The sequence below is a fragment of the Typopeltis vanoorti genome, chromosome 2 (assembly GCF_054136105.1).
Source record: "Typopeltis vanoorti isolate ZY-2024b chromosome 2, IOZ_Tvanoo_1.0, whole genome shotgun sequence".
NCBI lineage: Eukaryota > Metazoa > Arthropoda > Arachnida > Uropygi > Thelyphonidae > Typopeltis > Typopeltis vanoorti.
This window is the reverse complement of record NC_143550.1, coordinates 5,154,912-5,177,225: the sequence shown is the minus strand read 5'-3', so window position 1 is coordinate 5,177,225 and position 22,314 is coordinate 5,154,912. Positions and strand designations below refer to the sequence as shown.

General features: G+C 37.1%; 1 protein-coding gene across 3 annotated transcripts in view; it reads right to left on the bottom strand.

Moving 5' to 3' along the window:
- LOC150108794 (uncharacterized) overlaps positions 1-22,314 on the bottom strand; it is a 499,758-nt gene that overhangs the window by 192,564 nt on the left and 284,880 nt on the right. For all 3 annotated transcript variants that reach the window (XM_090403276.1, XM_090403284.1, XM_090403293.1), the window contains exon 10: positions 7,107-7,168. In XM_090403276.1, coding sequence (XP_090259402.1) covers positions 7,107-7,168 — 62 coding nt within the window. The remainder of the gene's footprint in view (positions 1-7,106; positions 7,169-22,314) is intronic.

Here is a 22,314-nt window from a genome sequence, read left to right as displayed (position 1 = left end):
CTCTCTAGCACACCCTGGAGTTCCCTGTATGAAGTTCCCTGTGACTGTCACTTAGCCTACTATAGGCAGACGGGAAGATCTGTTAACATCCACCTGGAAGAACATAGGAAATGCATTCACTACCATTATTATGGCAAGTCAGGACTTGGTGACCATGCTTTGGACACCCCCTTCACACAGGATTAGATAGAAGAAAATTAATGTGCAATTTAAAAGTCATTACAGATCCAAAAGATTATTTTTTTAGTTAGCTTTGGCTATGAAGAATTCTACTAACTTGAACAAATATGGTTGTATCAATGTGCTAAATATTTGGGAGATGGTTATCTTAAGAGCAACTCCCATATAGCTGTAATTTTTTTAAAATTTTTTTTTTTTACAACATTAGAGGGCGCCAAAAAATAGGACTTTAGATCTTTTGTCCGGTACAACTGTATTGTTTCACTTACTCACTATCACATATACAAGTTGTGTTGTGCTCTGATGATGATGCTGATTTGAAATTCAGCAAAATATAAGCAAGTTAATAAAACATCTTTTTATAAAATAGTTCATTTAGTGTTGCTAATACTATTAAAAATAGGTCATGAGTAATAGAAGATAAAATTCCTGGAATTCAAGGAACTGGAAAGAGGAAGGGGTAGACCGTCAATGAGATGGATGGATGGTGTGTCTGGAGTGACTGATCTTAAGAGAGTTGAAGCCTCCTGAAAAGCATACAACAGGATTACATGGCAAGGACTGGTGTGGCACATCATCGAGCATCTGAATGACCATATGACATCTCTTTATGTACAAAGAACAAATGGATGGACAGAAAAAACTGAAGGGGATTATCTGGTTGTTTGGTGATGATGCTAAGCTAGGAAGGAAGGATATGAATGGAGAGGCATTCTGAGTAAAGGATAATGAATATCATTACAAGGCTGTTTAAGAATATGCATTCTGGTTTAAAGAAATTACAAGCTGCACATTGCACTGATGGGACTGTACTTTGAAAAATTAATAAGGCTAGGAATATGCGACTGGGTGTAGCATAAAATTGTATTTATTAGAGATACATAATAGTTATGAAAGCCTTTTAAAAGATGTTGATATGACTACAACTCACTGCTCACATATGATTACTGGGTTTTTGAAGAAATAAGAAGGTGGTGGTGGTGGTGGCAAGGATACAGACAAGTAAACTAAATGATAAGAAGTCAAGGAATGCTTATAAGCTGCACATTCCACTAATGTGACTGTACTTTGAGAAACTAATGAGGCTATGGATATGTGACTGGGTGTAGCATAAAATTGTAATTTATTAGAGATACATAAATAGTTATTGAAAGCCTTTTAAAAGATGTTGATATGACCACAACTCACTGTTCAGATATGATTAGCTGGGTTTTTGAAGAAATAAGAAGGTGGTGGTGGTGGCAAGGATGCAGACAAGTGATCTAAATGATAAGAAGTCAAGGAATGCCTGATGTTTGTGTGTAGAGGCCTGATGTTTATTGTGTAGCACTATTAATAGTTTTTAACTGAAATTCGTTGAGTGATAGTTGAGAATGGTATGCAGTGCTCAGGTGAGATTGTAGTTTAGATTTTTGGTCTGTGTCTCCGATATAAAAGATCGGATCCCCACTGATCCGATATAAAATGACAGTGAGAGTGATGCTGGCAAGTAGATTGGCATGAAACACAAATAACATGAGTGGTATGGTTTTTCAAGAATTGTATAGTGTCTTGAATTGGGAGATATTTATGTGAAGAGGTTGAATAAGGGAAGTGAACAAGTATGAGTATTGCACACTCATGAACTCTGAGGCTTCTTTGAATGGGAGCAGAAGCAACCAGAACAAAGAATAAGAGCCCATGAATGTAGGTACAGAAGCAAATAAGCAAGAATGCTGGCAAGACAGAGAATGAGATTGATGGTAAGATTGATAGTCAGAGCGCGATTGAAAAAAAACAGCCATTATTATTATTATTACGGGCGACTCCAGGGAGTCCTTAGACTCATCGAGGGAGGCCCTAAACATAATGTCCACACAATTATACGACATTCTCACAGTATCTCTCATACCTTGCCTTGAACTCACTCACCGTCATAGCACCCACAACAGACTCTGGCAGCTTATTCCACTCATTTACCACTCTAAAAGTAAAGAACCCAGCTCTAACACCCCCTGCGAACCACACTCTTGCCCAGCTTCCATAGGTGTCCCCTAGTTCTCCCACCACCAGTCCTGATCTCAAAAATATCCTCTGAATTAATCCTATAGAAACCCTTTAGCAATTTGAATGTCTCAATCATATCTCCCCTTTTCCGCCTATCAATATAATGATTAATATATGAATAAGATTATTAATCTTATTGATATATTAATCATTATATTGATAGGTGGATATATAAGACTATCAATAAGATTATATACTTCAACATGTTGAAGTATATAATCTTCAACATGTTCTCATATGGTTCATTCCATAGACCCGCTATCATCTTAGTCACTCGCCTCTGGATCCTCTCCTCCTCCTCCCCATCAAGAAGGAACCTAGGTGACCAAATCTGGGCACAGTAGTCGAGATGAGGTCTTATCAAGACTCGATACAGAGGTAAAATGACTTGCTTGTCTCTGCTCGTCACAGTATTTTTCAACAACCAAGTGGGTTGATGAGCTGATTTAGCTACTTTTGCCCCCTAAACTTCATCTCCCTATCCACCAACACTCCCAAGTCCCTGGTCTCATCAATCTCCTGGAGTACAGTTCCACCAATGTGGTATACTGCTGCTAATCTTTTCACCCCCAAAAATGCTTAACCTTACATTTCGTCACATGAAATTGACATCCATTCTCCTTAGCCCAGAACTCCAATCTATCCAAGTCGTCCTACAAGATTTTGAGATCTTCTGCATTCACTATCGCCCTACCCAACTTTGCATCATCAGTGAACAAATGAGCTGTTCCTCTTAGATCCTTCCCTATATCATTAATGAACAAATTAAAAAACAGTGGTCCAAGAACAGAACCCTGAGGCACACAACTAGTCACAGGCCGTCTTTTGGACTCTACTCCTGAATAAACTACTCTTTGATATCTCTCCATCAACCAACCACCTATCCATCTCACCAACCCTATATCCATTCCCATATGTTGTAGTTTATGGATTAGAATTCCCTGTGGTATCCTGTCAAATGCCTTTTCCAGGTCCAGCAGTATAACTGTAAACCCACTACTCTTATCCAGTTTTCAGCCGTCACCTTGTTATAAAACTTGAGCAAGTTACTGAGGCATGACCTACCCTTCACAAAGCCATGCTGTCCCCCGTACAGTATCTCATTTTCATCAATCCATTCCTGTATTTTTCCCTTGACTACTTTCTCCAAGACCTTGACAACAACTCCTGATATGCTGATCGGTCGGTAATTTGCAACAGTAGTCTTGGATCCTCCTTCATGCAGTGGAACTATTTTTCCCTCTTTCCACACCTTCGGGACTAAACCAGACCCGAGACTCAGATGAAACAACATGGTCGAGGGCACTGATAATTCTTTAGCCGCTTCACGCAAGACCCGTGCCAGTATACCATTCAATCCCACAGATGTATTCACATTAAGGTTCTGTAATAGACTATTCACCTCCACTTCATTCATCACAATTCCCGTATAAAATAATGGTTCCTTCATTTTTCAATGTCACCACATGGATGATATACTTTTGCAAAGTGCTCGTTCATTAACTCCACTATATCGACTGATTCAGTGACCTCATTACTATAGTCATTCCTTAAAATCATTTTGCCGTGTACAGTTTTTTTCTTGCTTGCAGCATATTGAAAGAACTGTTTGGGATTATCTTTAGCTTTCATAGCTAGTTTCCTTTCATAATCCGCTTTTGCTTTTTTTTACCACACTCGTTACCCTTCTGGCCTGCACTTTATACCATTTGTGTGCATGCAGGTCACCTGTTTCTTTACATTCTCTCCACAGTTGTTTCTTTTTTTGCAGCTCAAGCTTAATGGTGTTATTCATCTTTCCATTTAACCTCTACTTGTTTTACTATTCGGACCCTAGGTATACAATCAGCCATAACCTCTTATAAATTCTCCTTGACCACTTTCCATGCTCTATCGACATCCAGCCCTTGCAGTTGTACATGCCTTGGCACTGATCCAAGCAATCTCCTAAGCTTGTCATACTTGCCAGCACGGTAATTCCACATATACCCTGTCTTAATCGAAAATTCCACACCTTTAGCCACCTCCCAGGTCAAGACCTTATGATCACTCTCACCAATAGGTGGCAACATGGTCATATTCTCAGATGCTATTACCAGGTCAAGCACTCTCACACCCCTAGTATTTTCAATTACATGCTGTCTCAGATAGTTATCCCTTAATAATTGAATAAAATCCTTTTCCTTCCTCACATGTGTCCTCTCCTCCTTCCAATCAATGTTACCATAGTTGAAATCCCCTATAATAATTACCCTCCTTCCACTCATTTCATGAATTTCCCTATGCATACTATCTCCACCATCTATTCCATCACCTGGTCTATAGCAGCACCCAACTGTATATTTTATTCTGCCAGTCTCAATCTCACACCAAATAGCCTCAAATGGGCTCCTTTCACTATCCTGCGATACAACTTCTATTCTTCTTGGCTGTAGCTCATCAGCTATCATCAATAACACTCCTCCCGCCATTTTATTCTCCCTGTCAATCCTGAACACACCATACCCCTCATATTCAATCCCACTAGCTACGTCATCTTCTGTCAGCCATGTTTCACTAATGCCAATAACCTGTGGCCAGGAAGAGCCAATCAAGGCCAAAAATTCTTCCTTCTTGTTCCTAATTACATGAAATGCAGCGATCCCTTTGTTCGACCCCTATCTTGATGCGTTATTCTAAATATCCCATTTCCATTTTTTGTCCTTAGTACTGGATCGGGTACATTATATACATTCTTAACTCAACTGTCTCACTGATGTACGCATATCCACTCCCCCCCCCCTCCTTGGTAGTTCTAGTTTCCCTGGTTCTGCACATCCATTTTCACTCCATTCAGCAACACTTTTTCCAGTCTCCGCACACCAAATCCATTCAAATGCAGGCCATCCCTCTTGTATAACTCCTTTCACCCATCAAACTCGTTCCACACGTCCACAAATTCCACACCACACAATCTGCATAATCTGTGCATGATGTCATTTGCGATTATGGCCCTCCTTCTAAACTCCTCTCTGTCATACCGTGGCAACAGACTCACCATTCTAACTCTGTCACTGTTTTCTTTCGCTACCTTTAACAATACTTTCAAGTCCTCTCTCATAAAAAATTTATCTCCTTTCAATTCATTCGTACCCGCCACAACTATCAATTCTTTCAACCTCTGTTTTTGCGCTCTAATACTCTCACCTACATCCTTAAATTTTGCACCCGGTAAGTACAATTTAGTTAAACTCCCATCTATCACTCCTCTTAATAATGAATCACCATACAACCCTCTCTCCTTCATTTCAGAAACTCTCCCACTCTTACGCTTATTTTTCCTTTCAAACACTGGTTTATTTACGTTAGCTGAATCACTCTGGAAAGAGTTTTGCAGGTGCTCTAATTGCTGCTGCGCATTTTGCATCACTGCGCGCAACCTAGCGATCTCACTTCCTACAAATAATTCCTCATATTTTTATCATATAAACCATTTTCTCTCTATATATAGTTGCTTTCACTCTTTCTTTGATCACCGCTCTCATTGCCATCGTGTACATCGCAATTCCCTATCAAGCCACTATTTTCACTCACATTCTGGCTTTCTTCGACCATAACTGTCTCACAACCTGACACATACTTCAACTCCTCACTTTGCTTACACTTTCTGCACATCCTCCCACCACTATCACTTTCAATCCAAACTCCAGCCTCGTTCGGGAATGCATACATCCCACATACATCACATTGGACAAACTCTCTCATTTTGAACAATGCCATCGTATTTTTGGATGCCATTATTTTACGTCGCATTGGAGGCGTGTGCAAATTTATGAAACATATCGTTAAAATACTAAATTAAATAACGGAATTCACACCAAAATCACACAGACACAACAAGCTACCAAAATCAGACAATATTACATTATGATTTAAACCTATATTCTAATTTTCACTCAAAATTATACTTAGCTTTCGGGAGCTCTCTCTGAAAACACTACAGACCATGTAGCCCTCTCATTATAAAACAGTATGCAAGATTGACAGCAAGAAAGTGAGCAGAACTGGCAGCAATATAGCAAACATGAATGACCATGAGAAAGTGATGCAAGACATCGAAGAGGAGTTAGTGAAGGTGAGAGTAAGCGATGAAGTATGTGCAGAATGAAATAAGGAGAGCTGTAGCATGCATACGCATATGTAGATATGCATGGAAACATAAAAATGGCAATGAAAGACATATGAAAGATGTCACCAATAATATCAGAATGTATGAAGATTCAATTATTAGAAGTATCATGAATGAGAAGGTGCAGTACTTTTCATTGCTCACTCTAGTTCCCTGATGAAAATAGCTGGGGCCTTGTTAACTGGTGACACCTGCCAGAATGGAATTTCATCATATTGTACCATGTGTTTTGGTTTAACACAATACAGAATACAATTTGGTTGGCTAAATTTCAAACTACCAGTCCATTCTCATTCATTCAGTATTCAGCTAGATATCTACTATTGGGGTGCACTACAAAAATGTGAAGAGGACATTAGGTCAGAAGCTTCAGATGATTCTCCACCTTTAAAGAGTTTGCTGAGGTTTCCTCACAGTCTAGCTTTGACCCTTTTGGGATCTATGGAAATACTATCCTAATAAAAACCATGTACTGTCAAAATTTTTGGTTGGTACAACAGAGGAGTAAGAGTAATCATCCCCTTATCGTAGCATGTCATGTTCATTAAAGAATAATAGAAAGTGAATTATGAAGCCAGCTATGAAAAGTTAGCTTGACGATGAAAAATATAACTATTAACTTGCAAACTCTTATATACACTTATACATTTAATTTAACAGTTCTTAATTGAGATTGGATATACCACTACTTAAAATTCATAAAAAACCAAACCTGTCTATGATGTCATGATGCTGTGTGTTAAAAATTATTGCCTGATTCAGCTCTTTTTGTAACTGAAAAATAAAAAAACAAAAAAACTTAAATAAAAACATGTTTGATATTATAAATATTCAACTAAATATAAATTCTGATCTTATCTTTCCCAAAATGTGTATTAGGCTCAAAGGTCTATCACATGCTAGTAATGAATTCATCATCAAATACGTGATATGTACCCTGAGGGGATGTACATGATATTATGATAGTATTACATGAACTACATCAACAATTTTCCTCCATATTAATCTGCCAGGACTCCAATATTGTCAGTATCGGAGTCCAATTACAAAACATAGCATACCACAACTGGCATGTATACAAAAACTACATCTTCCTATACTGTTTACACCAGAGCCTGGGATAGCTGCAAGAAAATTATCACTACATTGAAAACTGACTTTGAGATAGTTAAAAGCAAGAAATGTGCATCCTGCCCAAATGGCAACCATGCCTTCTGGGCTCTTGCCAAAGCTATCTATTGGCCATAACTTCTGCCTAACACTACTCTCACCACTATTACACCCAGATGGTACAAATGCATCACCATTCACAGAAAAAGCCAAACCCCTGGCTTCTTATTTCTACTCCAATTCTTGCATAACTGATCATGGTAATCCATTCCAAACACTCAACACTGGGTTTAACCTTTTGCCAGAAAGAAATCAGAAACATTTTCCTCAAATTAGATATCAAACGTCTCCTTACCTGGATGGTATTTCTCAGATTGTTCTAAAAGTCTGTGCTCCAGAGCTGACTCTCACTCTGTGTTGCCTTCATTTTGGAAATTATGGACTTTGCAACAGTGTTATAAATAACTATTTTGAATTTACTGACGTTTAAACTTTCATCTGAAGTATATACAAATATACAAGGATAAGCTGAATTACATTTCACACAGTAAGCTAAAGAAACAATGATCTAATCACCGGTTGGGAAAAAAAAAAGACACAGATAAAATTAAAAATTAATTAAATATTTAGAAACTAGATCAAAGCTAAATTCTATTTAAGATAACATGGGAGAAACATTCTTTCATATTGATAGTTTTCTTATCCTATTTTTTAACATGACAGTTGTTATATTAGATTTAAGATTCTGGATTATCTACAGTCCTGTTTATAGTTAGCTCTTAGGAAGAAATATTCCATGGGTAGAATATGTGCCTTCCATATGTATGGGATTTTTAGACCATCATTATTGTTTAGATTGGGGTAGTTGATAATGATCTCACAGGCTTCCTTAAATTTGCGTTCATACCATGTTTTGGTGTGATGTAGACAACTAGTGCTTTTCCAGTCAATTCTATGTAAAGTGTTCAGGGCATGTTCAGAAAGGCCAGCTCCATCATAGTTATTATATTTAATGCGTCATTTATGTTCCTTTTGTCTGATAGGAATTGTGCATCCTGTTTCCCCTATGTATGGTAGAATACAGGTACAATAAATATGGTATACTCCAGGGTGGGATTGGAGGGCGTGGATCTTTGGATGAGTTGAGTAAGCTTTTTAATTTTGCAGGAGGTTTAAAGGTGGCTTTGAGGTTGTATTTCTGTAGTATTCTGTTTATTTTATCTGATGTCCCTTTAATGTAAGGAATGGTTATAGTTTTTTTTAATGGTTATAATTTATCTGATGTCCCTTTAATGTAAGGAATGGTTATAGTTTTATTGTAGTCTGGTTTATCTTTGTTTCTTATTGAGGTCTTGTAGAGAATTTTGTTAATGATGATTTGGCTGTAACCATTTTTTAGAAAAGTATTGCTGATAACTTTAAATTTGTCTTTCAGTGCTTGTTCATTGGAGCAGATCTTCAAAGCTCTGTTTTTTAGAGTATTAATGACACCTAGTTTTTGTGTTGGGTGGTGGTAGGAGTTTATGTGTATATATTGGCCAGTATGTGTCGGTTTCCAGTGAAGGAAAGATTGCCCGAGGGGAGATGTGTGACAAGTGTATCTAGAAATGGCAGGGTGTTAGGTTTTTCAATCTCAATCGTGAACTGTATGCGTTTGTGTTGTTTGTTTAGGTGGCTAAGGAAAGTGTCTAGTGTCTGGCTGCCATGGGGCCAGATCGCGAAAAAATCGTCAACGTATCTAAGCCAGACTTTGGGTTTTAAAGGAGAGGAATCTAGAGCATGTTGCTCAAAATGTTCCATATAAAAGTTAGCAATGGTAAGGGGGGATAATGGCGAGCCGATGGCTGTGCTTTCTTTTTGTAGGTAGAAAGCGTTTTGCCATACAAAATAACCAGAACGTAATACATGCATGAAGAGCGTCGTGATATCTGGAGGGAATTTGTTCTGTAAAAGAAGGATTGTGTCATTGATTGGAACATTCTTAAAGAGGGCAGAGACATCAAAACTGACTAATAAATCATCTTTTTCTAATGTAATGTCTTTGATTATGTTTATAAAGTGATGTGTGTTTCTCATATAGGAGGGGGATTGACCTACTACCAACTCATTGAGTGTTGTTGCTAATTTCTTAGCTAGGTGATAATTCGGGCTGTCTATAAAGATTATAATTTCTTGGCATCTTTAATTTATAGTATAACGAAGTGAAAAAACTTTCAAACAGCTGTTGACCAAGTCTGACACAAAGGTCTATCAAGACTTCCATCATTCAGTCTTCTCCCTGATTTCTGCAATTGGATAGCAAGCTTTCTGAATGGATGCTCACTTTGAGTGATGGTGGATGGCTCCTTATCTTCTAACTCCTTATCTTCTAACTGAATATTCTTCTGCTCACCCTCTTCCTTCTATATATAAACAACTTACTCCAGTTCACTGCCAATCCAGTACACAGATATCATCCTGATGACAACATCACTACACTCCTCCTTCTTTTCGTTTGACAAACCTTGCAAAGCACAAATCACCACAACAAAAAATTTAATTTTCTCTTTCACTTGACGTATTCCATTAACTCCAAACAGCTCCTAACAATATACAAATCACAAATGCACCTGACCATTGAATACTGCACTCATATTCCTTTCTTTTAGTGTTACAAGATGATCAGCATACATTTTTGAAATTATGGATCCTATAACTGTGTTAAAATAATTATTTTTATTATCCCGACGTTTCGATCTTCATATCAAGATCATCATCTGGAGCATACATAAATATACAAGACAAGCTGCATTACATTTGAAAAAAAAAAAAAAAAAAAAAAATTACATCAAGCTAGATTTAATATATGATTACATGAATAAACATTCTTGCTTACAGATAGTTTTCCTTCCAGTAACAGTGATGTCCTATTTCTATTATTACAATTGTTATTTTTGATTAAAAAAATTATTTATAAATTACAACATGAATAAACATTCTTTCTTACAGATTTTTTCTTTAACAGTGATGTCCTATTTTTTAGTATTAAAGTTAGAAATATATTACACCTTTGCACAAGAATAATGTTTAATTTGCCAAATATTTCGGTCTGAATATTACAGATCATCTTCAGTGGCTACATAGGAATAGTTTTAAAAAACAAAGTGGAATATGAACAATTGATTATTCACACATAGAATGAGCCGCGTGATGTCATATCGCTAAGTATTAGAAGAGTAAACATTTTTAAAGATATAATTAAAGATATTAATTCAGAAATTCATATAATAATCTTAAATAACATTAGACTAATATAGGAAATTTACAAAAAAAAAAAAAAAAATGAATGTGTTATTCTGATTAAACTTTCCCAAATTTTTGATATAGATATACAATCATTACGATTCAAGTTAGGACGTTGAAGTAAGGCCTCCACACTTTCTTTAAATAAACGTTCAAATTTGTAGCGACATCTGTGTAGGAGGAGAGTCTTGGACCATAGGATGTTGTGGCCTGTTTCTAATCCATGTTGAGCTAATCCAGATTTCTCAGGTTTGTTGTGTTGAATTGATGACTGATGCCCTTGAATTCTTTTTTCTATAGAACATCCAGTTTGTCCAAAGTAGGAAAGATTACAATTACAAGGAACTTGATATACACCAGGTAGAGACAGGGTCGAGCGTTTTTAGATGAAGGAAAATGGGTGGATAATTTGTTAATAATAGGTGTATAAGTGGCTGTTAAATCATATTTCTTCAGAATTCTTGAAATTGGTTCTGAAATCCTGGAAATGTAAGGAATTGGAACTCGATGTATTGAATCTTTGCAGTTCTGTGTTGCACTGTAAGAATCAAAAAGATGTTGTGTACTCTTTTTGGAGAAACCATTTAGTTTCATGTGATGTTTGATAGTCGAAAGTTCTTTCTGTAATAAATGAGAAGTTGAACAGTTAGTTTTGGCTCGTCGGATTAAACATTTTATGATTCCTGTTTTTTGACAAGGATGATGAGCAGATTCTTTGAAATATAACGACCTGTGAAAGGTGGTTTTCTGTAAACTGTTGTTGTAAGAATACCAGAAGGTGAACGGATGAGAAGGACATCTAAAAAAGATAACTTGTTGTCTTTTTCAATCTCCATGGTAAACTTTATACGATGATGTAAGGAATTGATACTGCTTAAAAAGGAATGTAAGGAGTCTCTGTTGTGAGGCCATACAGCAAAGATGTTGTCTATATATATCTAACCCAAAAGGATGGGGAAGGGAATATAGATGAGAACAGGACTTCTTCAAGATGTTTTAAATAAAAGTTGGCACGAGCAGGAGAGAGTGGACTTCCAATGGCTGTTCCTTCCACTTGGTTGTAAAATTTGTTTTGACAAGAAATATCCAGAGTGCATTACAAAATCAAATAACTTTATAATATCTTGTGGGAAGATGTCAGCAAGTAATTTTAAAGTCTCTTTGAGAGGTACATTCATATATAAAGATTCTATATCAAAGATAACCATAAGATCTGTAGGTTGTAAAGTGATGTTTTTCATTTTATTTAAGAAATCAGAAAAGTTTTTCAAAAAAAAAAGAGCGTGAATTGCCAATGTGTGATTTCAATAATTTATATAGATATTTGGCTATGCGATAAGCAGGAGAATCAATACAATCCACCATAGGGCGAAGAGGAATATCTATCTTGTGTATTTTTGGTAGACCATAAAACCTGGGAGGCCTTGTAAAATGAGTTTTTTCTCTTTCAATAGTGTCTACATCCAAACTTATGACCTCATCTAGCAGGTAATTTAATTTTTTCAGTTGTCTGTTGGTTGGATTGTAATTGAGTTCTTGGTATGTTGAGCAATCTCAACGTAAAAGGGAAAGTTTTCTTCTATAGTTTGAAGTGTCCATAATTACTGTTCTGAAGTGTCCATAATAGAGAAAGATGTTGAAAGTTTATTTTTCACTTGGTTAGACTATAATAAATTTAGTTTCATCCTTTATCCAAGTGTGAGCAAACAAAGTTTTCACCTGAAAGTATCTTCAGGACTGGGGTAAGGTGGTACAACACTGGGCAACTCGTTGCAAAGGTGGAGCAAGTTAACATCACTCCCATCTCAGTATCTCCCATAATGCAAAACACATCTCCTTGCAGATATGTATAATGTTATGCATTAAGGGAAGGGCCACTACCCAGACAAGTGAAAAATAAACTTTCAACATCTTTCCCTAAATCCAGAGTAATTTAATAAAAAGGTGGCACACAGTTTGGCAACTCCTATAGGTAGAGATGACATCTAAACAAAAAAAGATGATATCCCATACATATGGAAGGCATATATTCGTCCCACGAATCCTTCCTCTTTAAGAACAACTATAAATAGGACTGTAGAAAATCCAGGATCCTAAATCTAAAATAACAACTTTAATACTAAATATAAGACATTGTTTAATTGACCATATATTTAAAACGTACTTCTGTTCGTACAAATTGCCTACCGGTTTCGCTAGTAACTGACTAGCTTTCTCAAGGCTTGCACAGTACAAAAAATGGTAAATGCAAAAAGGTTTAAGAATACAAAGAACTGTTAGTACCTGTTAGGTATCTAAGGTAACATGCTCGCGTGACATATCTACTCAGTATCACGAACATGCATTACATGCAAACGTGTAATATGATTATTCGCGTACTGTAGCTCTGTTGAACTGAGGGAATTAATTAAATTTTTCCAAGTATCGTTCAGTATGGCCCCCTGATTTCCGTTTAGGTCACTGCTCGTACGTAGTACAACTGCTGCTTCTTTAAATACTCGATGTCTGTAATCCTCGTCTACGTAGGGCATGGAGCTGTTATTCCAGTCTATAGTGTGGTTCGAAGTTGAAATGGGCCAATCCGGAGGTGATCGTTCTGTTGTGATTAACATTGCCGACATGCTCTTTCTGTCTTATTTCCAAGCTTCTCGAAGTCTGTCCAATGTAGGAAAGACCCCACGTGCAAGGAATATTATACACACCTGGATATTTATAAAATGGAACACTGTCTTTCGGAGATCTTGGAAACTGTCTTAAGCTATTTGTTGGTTTAAATACAACCCTGATGTAATGGGTCTTTAACAATCTCGCAATTTTTGTGGAAGTTGAACCTATAAAGGGGATGACTGCTGTTGAAATTTGCTGGGAGACTGTTCTTTGTTGTTGGTTATCTTTGTATAGAAATTTGTTGTTGATGTTTTGAGGATAACCATTTTGTGTTAGTGTTGTAGCTATTTGAGACAGTTCTGCTTGAACTTCTTCCTAGTCAGAGATAAATTTTCTAGCTTGATTTCTCAACATGTGGATGATGCTATGTTTCTGTGACCTATGATGGTTTGAAGAGTAATGTAGATATCGTCCAGTGTCCGTTGGTTTTTTGTAAATTGACAGTTTGATACTGTTACCTTGTCTTTTTACTAGTAAGTCCAAGAAGTGTAGCTGCTCGTTATTTTCTACTTCTAGAGTAAATTTTATTTTATTGTGGAGTGCATTGATTCTATTAACAAACATTTTCTAAGTTGTCCTTCCATATGATGAAGATATAGAAGATTTAGGAGTAATGCTGGTGAAGATTTTATCTTCAAATTTCTCCATGAAAAGGTCTGCACATGGTGGCGACAGAGGGCTGCCCATGGCTAAGCCTTCTAATTGGTTGTAAACCTTGTTGTTAACTTTGAAAAAATTTGATTGTAGGCAATGCTTGAACATCTTTGTAATATCTGCAGGAAAGAGATCTTCGATAGTGTTCATTACTTCTTTTACTGGTACATTCGTGAACAAGACACTACGTCTAGACTGGCCATTATGTCTGTTTGTGTTATTTTAACTTTTTTGAGTTTGTCCACAAAGTGTTGAGAATTTTTTAAGTAGGACTCTGTTTGTGTAAATTTTCCCTTAAGTAAGTTCGCTACGTGCTTAGCCAATAGGTACATTGGGGAGGACCTGCCATCCACAATCTAGCAATATTACAATACAACTTTAATACTAGTTTGATTTCTTAATGATACTTGTGACATAATGATTAGAAATATATACACGTTTGCACAAGAATAATATTTAATTTGCCAAATATTTCGGTCTGAATATTACAGATACTCTTCAGTGGCTACATAGGAATAGTTTTAAAATGACCTTGCTAATGCTTCTGCCTGGTATCTCCAATTGGGCTTGGCTCCCACTGAAGAGACCTCAATAAAGGTCGAAACTAGTCTGGGTAGTGGCCCTTCCCTTAATGCATAACATTATACATATCTGCAAGGAGATGTGTTTTGCATTATGGGAGATACTGAGATGGGAGTGATGTTAGCTTGCTCCACCTTTGCAACGAGTTTCCCGGTGTTGTACCACCTTACCTCAGTCCTGAAGATACTTTCAGGCGCAAACTTTGTTTGCTCACACTTGGATAAAGGATGAAACTAAATTTATTATAGTCTATCCAAGTGAAAAATAAACTTTCAATGATTTTTATAGTTTACGAATCTTGCGATTGTTTAATGTTATGTTCTTGATAAAAATTTTATCACATCAAAAATAATAATGTTGTCCAAAGGAAGCAAGTCCGATTCTTCTACAGCTAGCAAGAAAAGAAAGAGCTAGCAAAGACGTTTGATCTACAGGAATCCACAGTAAGAACAATCATAAAAGAAAAGTTTACAGATTTTGGAAGATATAGATTCTAACGAGGAACGAATTGTAGCCACAAGGTAAAGAATAAAAAATCTGGTAAAGAATAAAAAGGTAAAGAATAAAAAAAAATTGGCTTGCTATGAAGAAATTTTGCGTGACAAGAAAAAGACATTATGCCATCAGACGAATCTATTAGATTTTATGAAACCACTGACATCGAAATAACTTTCTTTTTTTTATGTACGAAAAACTACAATTTTGATTATATTTCTTAAAAAAAATGGGTATTTTTTGTAAACCTTTGGTCCCAATTAACTAATATTTTGTATGTTTGTATGCAAAATTATACCTGAGTTATGCGAATTCGACTTAGGCACTTTTTGTTGGTCCACCTACTGCGTAACTTCAGGGTATGACTGTACTCTGTTTATTTTGTCTGATGTCCCTTTAATGTAGGGAATGGTTATAGTTTTATTGTAGTCTGGTTTGTCTTTGTTTTTTATTGAGGTCTTGTGGAGAATTTTGTTAATAGTGTTTTGGCTGTATCCATTTTTTTGAAAAGTATTGCTGATCACTTTAAATTCATCTTTCAGTGCCTGTTCACTGGAGTAGCCCGTAAATTCTCGGGGGACGAGCGTAGTGTGGAAATAGTTTTTTGACCGTATATTCGGGCCACGTGGTAATTGACTTAAGTAGATTCTCTGTTTTCTCTTTTATTCTATTAGTAGGGTTATAGTTAACTAATTGGTATGTGTTACTGTCCAAAAACCAGAGATTCATTTTATCCACATAAGTGGTTCAGTTTAAGATAACGGTGGCACTTCCTTTATCTGCTCTGGTTATTACAATGCTCGGATTTGACTTTAGTGATTTTATCGCTGTCAATTCGTGTTTAGTTAGGTTGCTTGTTATTGTTTTGTTATGATTTAAAATGTTGGCGGTTTCTAAACATATTTTTTCTGCTATGTTATTCGGGATGAATCTTAGGCCTCTTTCAATATTACAAATAAATGCAAGTTTGTTTATCGATTTGGCTATGGCATAATTTAAACCTTTGTTAAGTATCAAGATTTCGTCTTTGTTTAAAGCGTGGTTGGATAGGTTAACTATGTTACTGTTACCTGTAGGTGAGTGGTGGCTCCTGTTGTTTCTTGCTTCTGATTGGTTGTTATTGTTCACTGTGGAGAAATTTGAATATGGCAGCTGGTTCTTTAGATCTTTTAGTCTTTGGAATTTGGAAATTAGGTTTTCTTTTTTTTTCGTTTGGAGGATGTGGTTCGCCATGTTGTCAGTAATCTTTTCCAGGATCATCCAGATATCTGTGTTTACGTAGCTTGAAAGTTCCATTTTTTCTTTTTGTAGCTGGTTTTGTGTAGTGGCTAAGTTCTTTCTGAAAGCTTGGATTTGTTCTCTGAGAAGTGCTTTTTCCATTCAGAAGTATATTCGTTGCGCTTTTGCTGAGGTGAATTTTCTGTTTAGCCTGATGCAATTCGGAATGATATTGCTGTCCCTACATCGTTTTAAAAAAGCCAGTCAATTGATCAAATTAGAAACCTGATTCTTCAGCTTACCGTATTGATTGCATCGCTTGTGGGTTGAATCTACATAAATTATCATAATCCTTTCTTTTAGTGTGTTACACGGTGGTCAGCATATTTTGAAATTATGGATTCTACAACCATGTTAAAATAACTATTTTTATTATCCCTATTTCCACACTACGCTCGTCCCCCGAGAATTTACGAGCTACTGAAAATTCACAAAGAAAACACACCGCTAAGGCCTATAGTCGAAGGGATTGATAGCCCGATTTATCCCTTAGCCAAAAAATTAGCGGCAACACTCGTAGGTTATTCCCCCTCCTATATCAAAAACACACAACACTTCATAAACATCATCAAAGACATTACATTAGAAAAAAGATGATTTATTAGCCAGTTTGATGTCTCTGCCCTCTTTACGAATGTCCTAATCAATGACATAATCCTTCGTTTACAGAACAAATTTCCTCCAGATATCACGGAGCTCTTTGTGCATGTATTACGTTCTGGTTATTTTGTATGGCAAAATGCTTTCTACCTACAAAAAGAAAGCACAGCCATTGGCTCGCCATTATCCCCCCCCCCTACCATTGCTAACTTTTATATGGAACATTTTGAGCAGCATGCTCTAGATTCCTCTCCTTTAAAACCCAAAGTCTGGCTTAGATACGTTGACGATTTTTTCGCGATCTGGCCCCATGGCAGCCAGACACTAGACACTTTCCTTGCCACCTAAACAAACAACACAAACGCATACAATTCACGATTGAGATTGAAAAACCTAACACACTGCCATTTCTAGATACACTTGTCACACATCTCCCCTCGGGCAATCTTTCCTTCACTGGAAACCGACACATACTGGCCAATATATACACATAAACTCCTACCACCACCCAACACAAAAACTAGGTGTCATTAATACTCTAAAAAACAGAGCTTTAAAGATCTGCTCCAATGAACAAGCACTGAAAGACAAATTTAAAGTTATCAGCAATACTTTTCTAAAAAATGGTTACAGCCAAATCATCATTAACAAAATTCTCTACAAGACCTCAATAAGAAACAAAGATAAACCAGACTACAATAAAACTATAACCATTCCTTACATTAAAGGGACATCAGATAAATTATAACCATTAAAAAAAACTATAACCATTCCTTACATTAAAGGGACATCAGATAAAATAAACAGAATACTACAGAAATACAACCTCAAAGCCACCTTTAAACCTCCTGCAAAATTAAAAAGCTTACTCAACTCATCCAAAGATCCACGCCCTCCAATCCCACCCTGGAGTATACCATATTTATTGTACCTGTATTCTACCATACATAGGGGAAACAGGATGCACAATTCCTATCAGACAAAAGGAACATAAATGACGCATTAAATATAATGACTATGATGGAGCTGGCCTTTCTGAACATGCCCTGAACACTTTACATAGAATTGACTGGAAAAGCACTAGTTGTCTACATCACACCAAAACATGGTATGAACGCAAATTTAAGGAAGCCTGTGAGATCATTATCAACTACCCCAATCTAAACAATAATGGTCTAAAAATCCCATACATATGGAAGGCATATATTCGTCCCACGAATCCTTCCTTTCTAAGAACAACTATAAATAGGACTGTAGAAAATCCAGGATCCTACATCTAAAATAACAACTTTAATACTAAAAAATAGGATATCACTGTTAAAGAAAAAATCTGTAAGAAAGAATGTTTATTCATGTTGTAATTTATAAATAATTTTTTAAATCAAAAATAACAATTGTAATAATAGAAATAGGACATCACTGCTACTGGAAGGAAAACTATCTGTAAGCAAGAATGTTTATTCATGTAATCATAAATTAAATCTAGCTTGATGTAATTTTTTTTTTTTTTTCACTAGAGGTCATGCCAGTGAGTAGCATGTGATCAAATCATCGTTTCTCTAGCTTTCAGTTTGAAATGTAACACAGCTTGTCTTTTATATTTATGTATGCTCCAGATGATGATCTTGATATGAAGATCTAAACGTTGGGATAATAAAAAATAGTTATTTTAACACGGTTGTAGAATCCATAATTTCAAAAATGCCTGCTCTCACATCTTAGGTGGTGCACCCTAAAAATACTGTATTCTATACCTAAAAGGTCAGTCAGATTGATTGATGACCTCCCCATTCACTAATACACTCCACTCACTTTCCTACAGGTGTTAAGTTTCTGTAGCCTGCATCTTCTATAAATACTTCAATGTCTGCTATTCATCATCAGCATCAATAATTCAATAATTGTAGGGTTGTTACAGACCTGCTGAATTGGTTGCTTGATGAAGAAATGCATCACTGAATATAGACAATAGGTGCAAAAAGAGTAATCATAATGGGAGAACTTTAATTATCCAAACTTTGACTAGGTAGCTGTGAAATCACATGAGAAGAATGAAACAGAATTTACTGAGCTGTTGCAAGACAACTTCCTCAAGCAGCATGTGACAGAAGGAACTCGTAGTCAAAGAGTGTTAGAACTGATTATAGTGTTGGGGGTGGGGTGAGGGGTTTCATTTCAAGTTGTAACTATTCTGCCCCTAGTTGGTGACAGTGATCATGCAGTGCTCACTTGTGAAGTGGCTAAGTTCTTTAATGTTTCATTCAGAAAAGGTTACATACTGAACTACAAAGCAGGAAATTATGATCATCATATCAGTTGTTGGATGGCAAAAATATTAATGGTGAATGGGAAATGTTTACAAAATACTTAAATGATGCGAACACATACTTAAAGAATGTTCCTAGAATTTGATGAATAAAGGGGAGTGAAATGAAAGAGTAGGAGTGAAATGGATGTGTAATCTAATTAAGCAAAGGATTTGTAATAAAACTATTATTACTATTATTACGGGCAACTCGAGGGAGTCATTGGACTCATCGAGGGAGGCCCCAAATCATATTCATCACAACTATTTGACATTCATACAGTATCTATCATACCTCGCCTTAAACTCATTCACTGTCACAGCATCCACCACAGACTCAGGGAACGCATTCCACTCATTCACTACTCTAAAAGTAAAGAACCCAGCTCTAACACCTTTACTAACCACACTTTTGCCCAGTTTCCATGGATGTCCCCTAGTCCTCCCACAACCAGCCCTGTTCTCAAAAATATCTTCTGAATTAATTTTATAGAAACCCTTCAGTAATTTGAATGTCTCAATCATATCTCCCCTCCTCTGCCTATCAACCAATTTTTGCAACCCACAAATCCTCAACCTGTTCTCATACGGTTCATTCCACAGACCTGCTATCATCTTGGTCACTCGCCTCTGGATCCTCTCCACCTCCTCCACATCAAGAAGAAACCTAGGTGACCAAATCTGAGCACAGTAGTCTAGATGGGGTCTTATCAAGGCTCGATACAGAGGAACAATAACCTGCTTGTCTCTGCTTGTCATCGTATTCTTCAGCAACCAAGTGATTTGATGAGCTGTTTTGGTCACTTTTGCAATGTGTCCCCTAAATTTCAATTCCTTATCTACCAACACTCCTAAATCTCGTGCCTCATCAATTTCCTGGAGCACTGTTCCACCAATGCAGTAAACTGCCGCCAATCTTTTCACCCCAAAATGCATAACCTGACGTCAAAATCTGCAAAATTTTGACGTCATCTGCATTCACTATTGCCCTACCCAACTTCGCATCATCCGCAAACAAATGAACTGTTCCTCTCAGATCATTTCCTATATCATTTATGAACAAATTAAACAGCAGTGGTCCAAGAACAGATCCTTGTGGCACACCACTAGTCACAGGCCGTCTTGTGGACTCTACTCCCGAGTAAACCACTCTCTGATATCTCTCCGTCAACCACCCTCCTATCCATCTCACCAACCCTATGTCCATTCCCATATGCTGCAATTTACTGATTAGAATTCCATGTGGAATCCTGTCAAAGGCCTTGGCAAGGTCCAGTAGAATCACCGTAAACCCATTACCCTTATCCAGTTCAGCCGTCACTGTGTTATAATACGTGAGCAAGTTACTGAGGCATGACCTACCCTTCACAAAACCATGCTGTCCCCGATACAGTATCCCATTTTCTTCTATCCAATCTTGTATTTTCCTCTTGACTATTTTCTCTAAGACCTTGACAATGATTCCTGATATGCTAATCGGTCGGTAATTTACTACAGCAGCCTTGGAACCACCTTTATGCAGTGGAACTATTTTCCCCTCTTTCCACCCGCTCGGGACTAACCCAGACCCGAGCCTCAAATTAAACAAAATGGTCAAGGGTACTGACAATTCTTTAGCTGCTTCTCGTACAACACGAGCTGGTATACCATCCAATCCCACAGATGTATTGACATTGAGGTTATGCAATAGACTACTCACCTCCACTTCATTAACCACAATTCCCGTATAATCTACTGGTTTATTCGTTTCTGCAATGTCACCACCTGGATGATATACTTTTGCAAAGTGCTCACTCAGTAACTCAACTATCTCAAATGATTCAGTTACCTCCCTACCATCGGCATTCTTTAAAATCAATCTGCCATGTACATTTTTCCTTTTACTTGCTACATATCTAAAAAACTGTTTAGAATTCTCTTTAGCCTGCATGGCCAATGTTCTTTCGTAATCCTTTTTTGCTTTTCTTACCACACTCGTCACCCTTCTGGCCTGTGACGTTCATGTGCCTGCCGGTCACCCTTCTCCTTAAATTCCCTCCATAGTTGTTTCTTTTTTTGCAACTCAAGCTTAATGGTGTTATTCATCCATTTAACCCCTACTTGATTTATTATTCGGACTCTAGGTATACAGTCAGCCATTGCTTCATGCAAGCACTTCTTAACTACCTCCCATGCACTATCAACTTCTAGTCCTTGCAGTTGTACATGCCATGGCACTGAACCAATCAAACTCCTAAGCTTGTCATACTTTCCAGCCCGATAATTCCACATGTACCCTGTCTTAATTGAAAATTCTACACCTTTAGCCACCTCCCAAGTTAAGACCCTATGATCACTCTCACCGATTGGTGGCAATGTGGTCATATTTGTTACAGCCAAATCCTCAGATGTAATTACTAGGTCAAGCACTCTCTGACCCCTAGTATTTTCCATTACATGCTGTCGCAGATAGTTATCCCTTAATAACCGCATAAAATCCAGTTCCTTCCTCCCGTGTGTCCTCTCCTCACTCCAATCAATGCGACCATAGTTGAAATCTCCCATAATAATCACTCTCCTTCCACCCATTTCTTCTATTTGCTTGTGCATACTGTCACCACCATCTTTTCCATCACCTGGTCTATAGCAGCACCCAATTGTATATTTAGTTCTGCTAGCCACAATCTCACACCAAATGGCCTCAAATGTGCTCTTTTCTCTATCCTGCAATTCAACTTCTATTCTCCTTGGCTGGAGCTCATCAGCTATCATCAACAATACTCCTCCCCCCATTTTATTCTCTCTGTCATTCCTGAACACACTATACCCATCACATTCAATCCCACTAGTTATATCATCTACAGTCAGCCATGTTTCACTAATACCTATAACCTGTGGTCTTGAAGTGCCAACCATGGCCAAAAACTCTTCCTTCTTGTTCCATTCCTTATGTGGAAGGAATGCCATG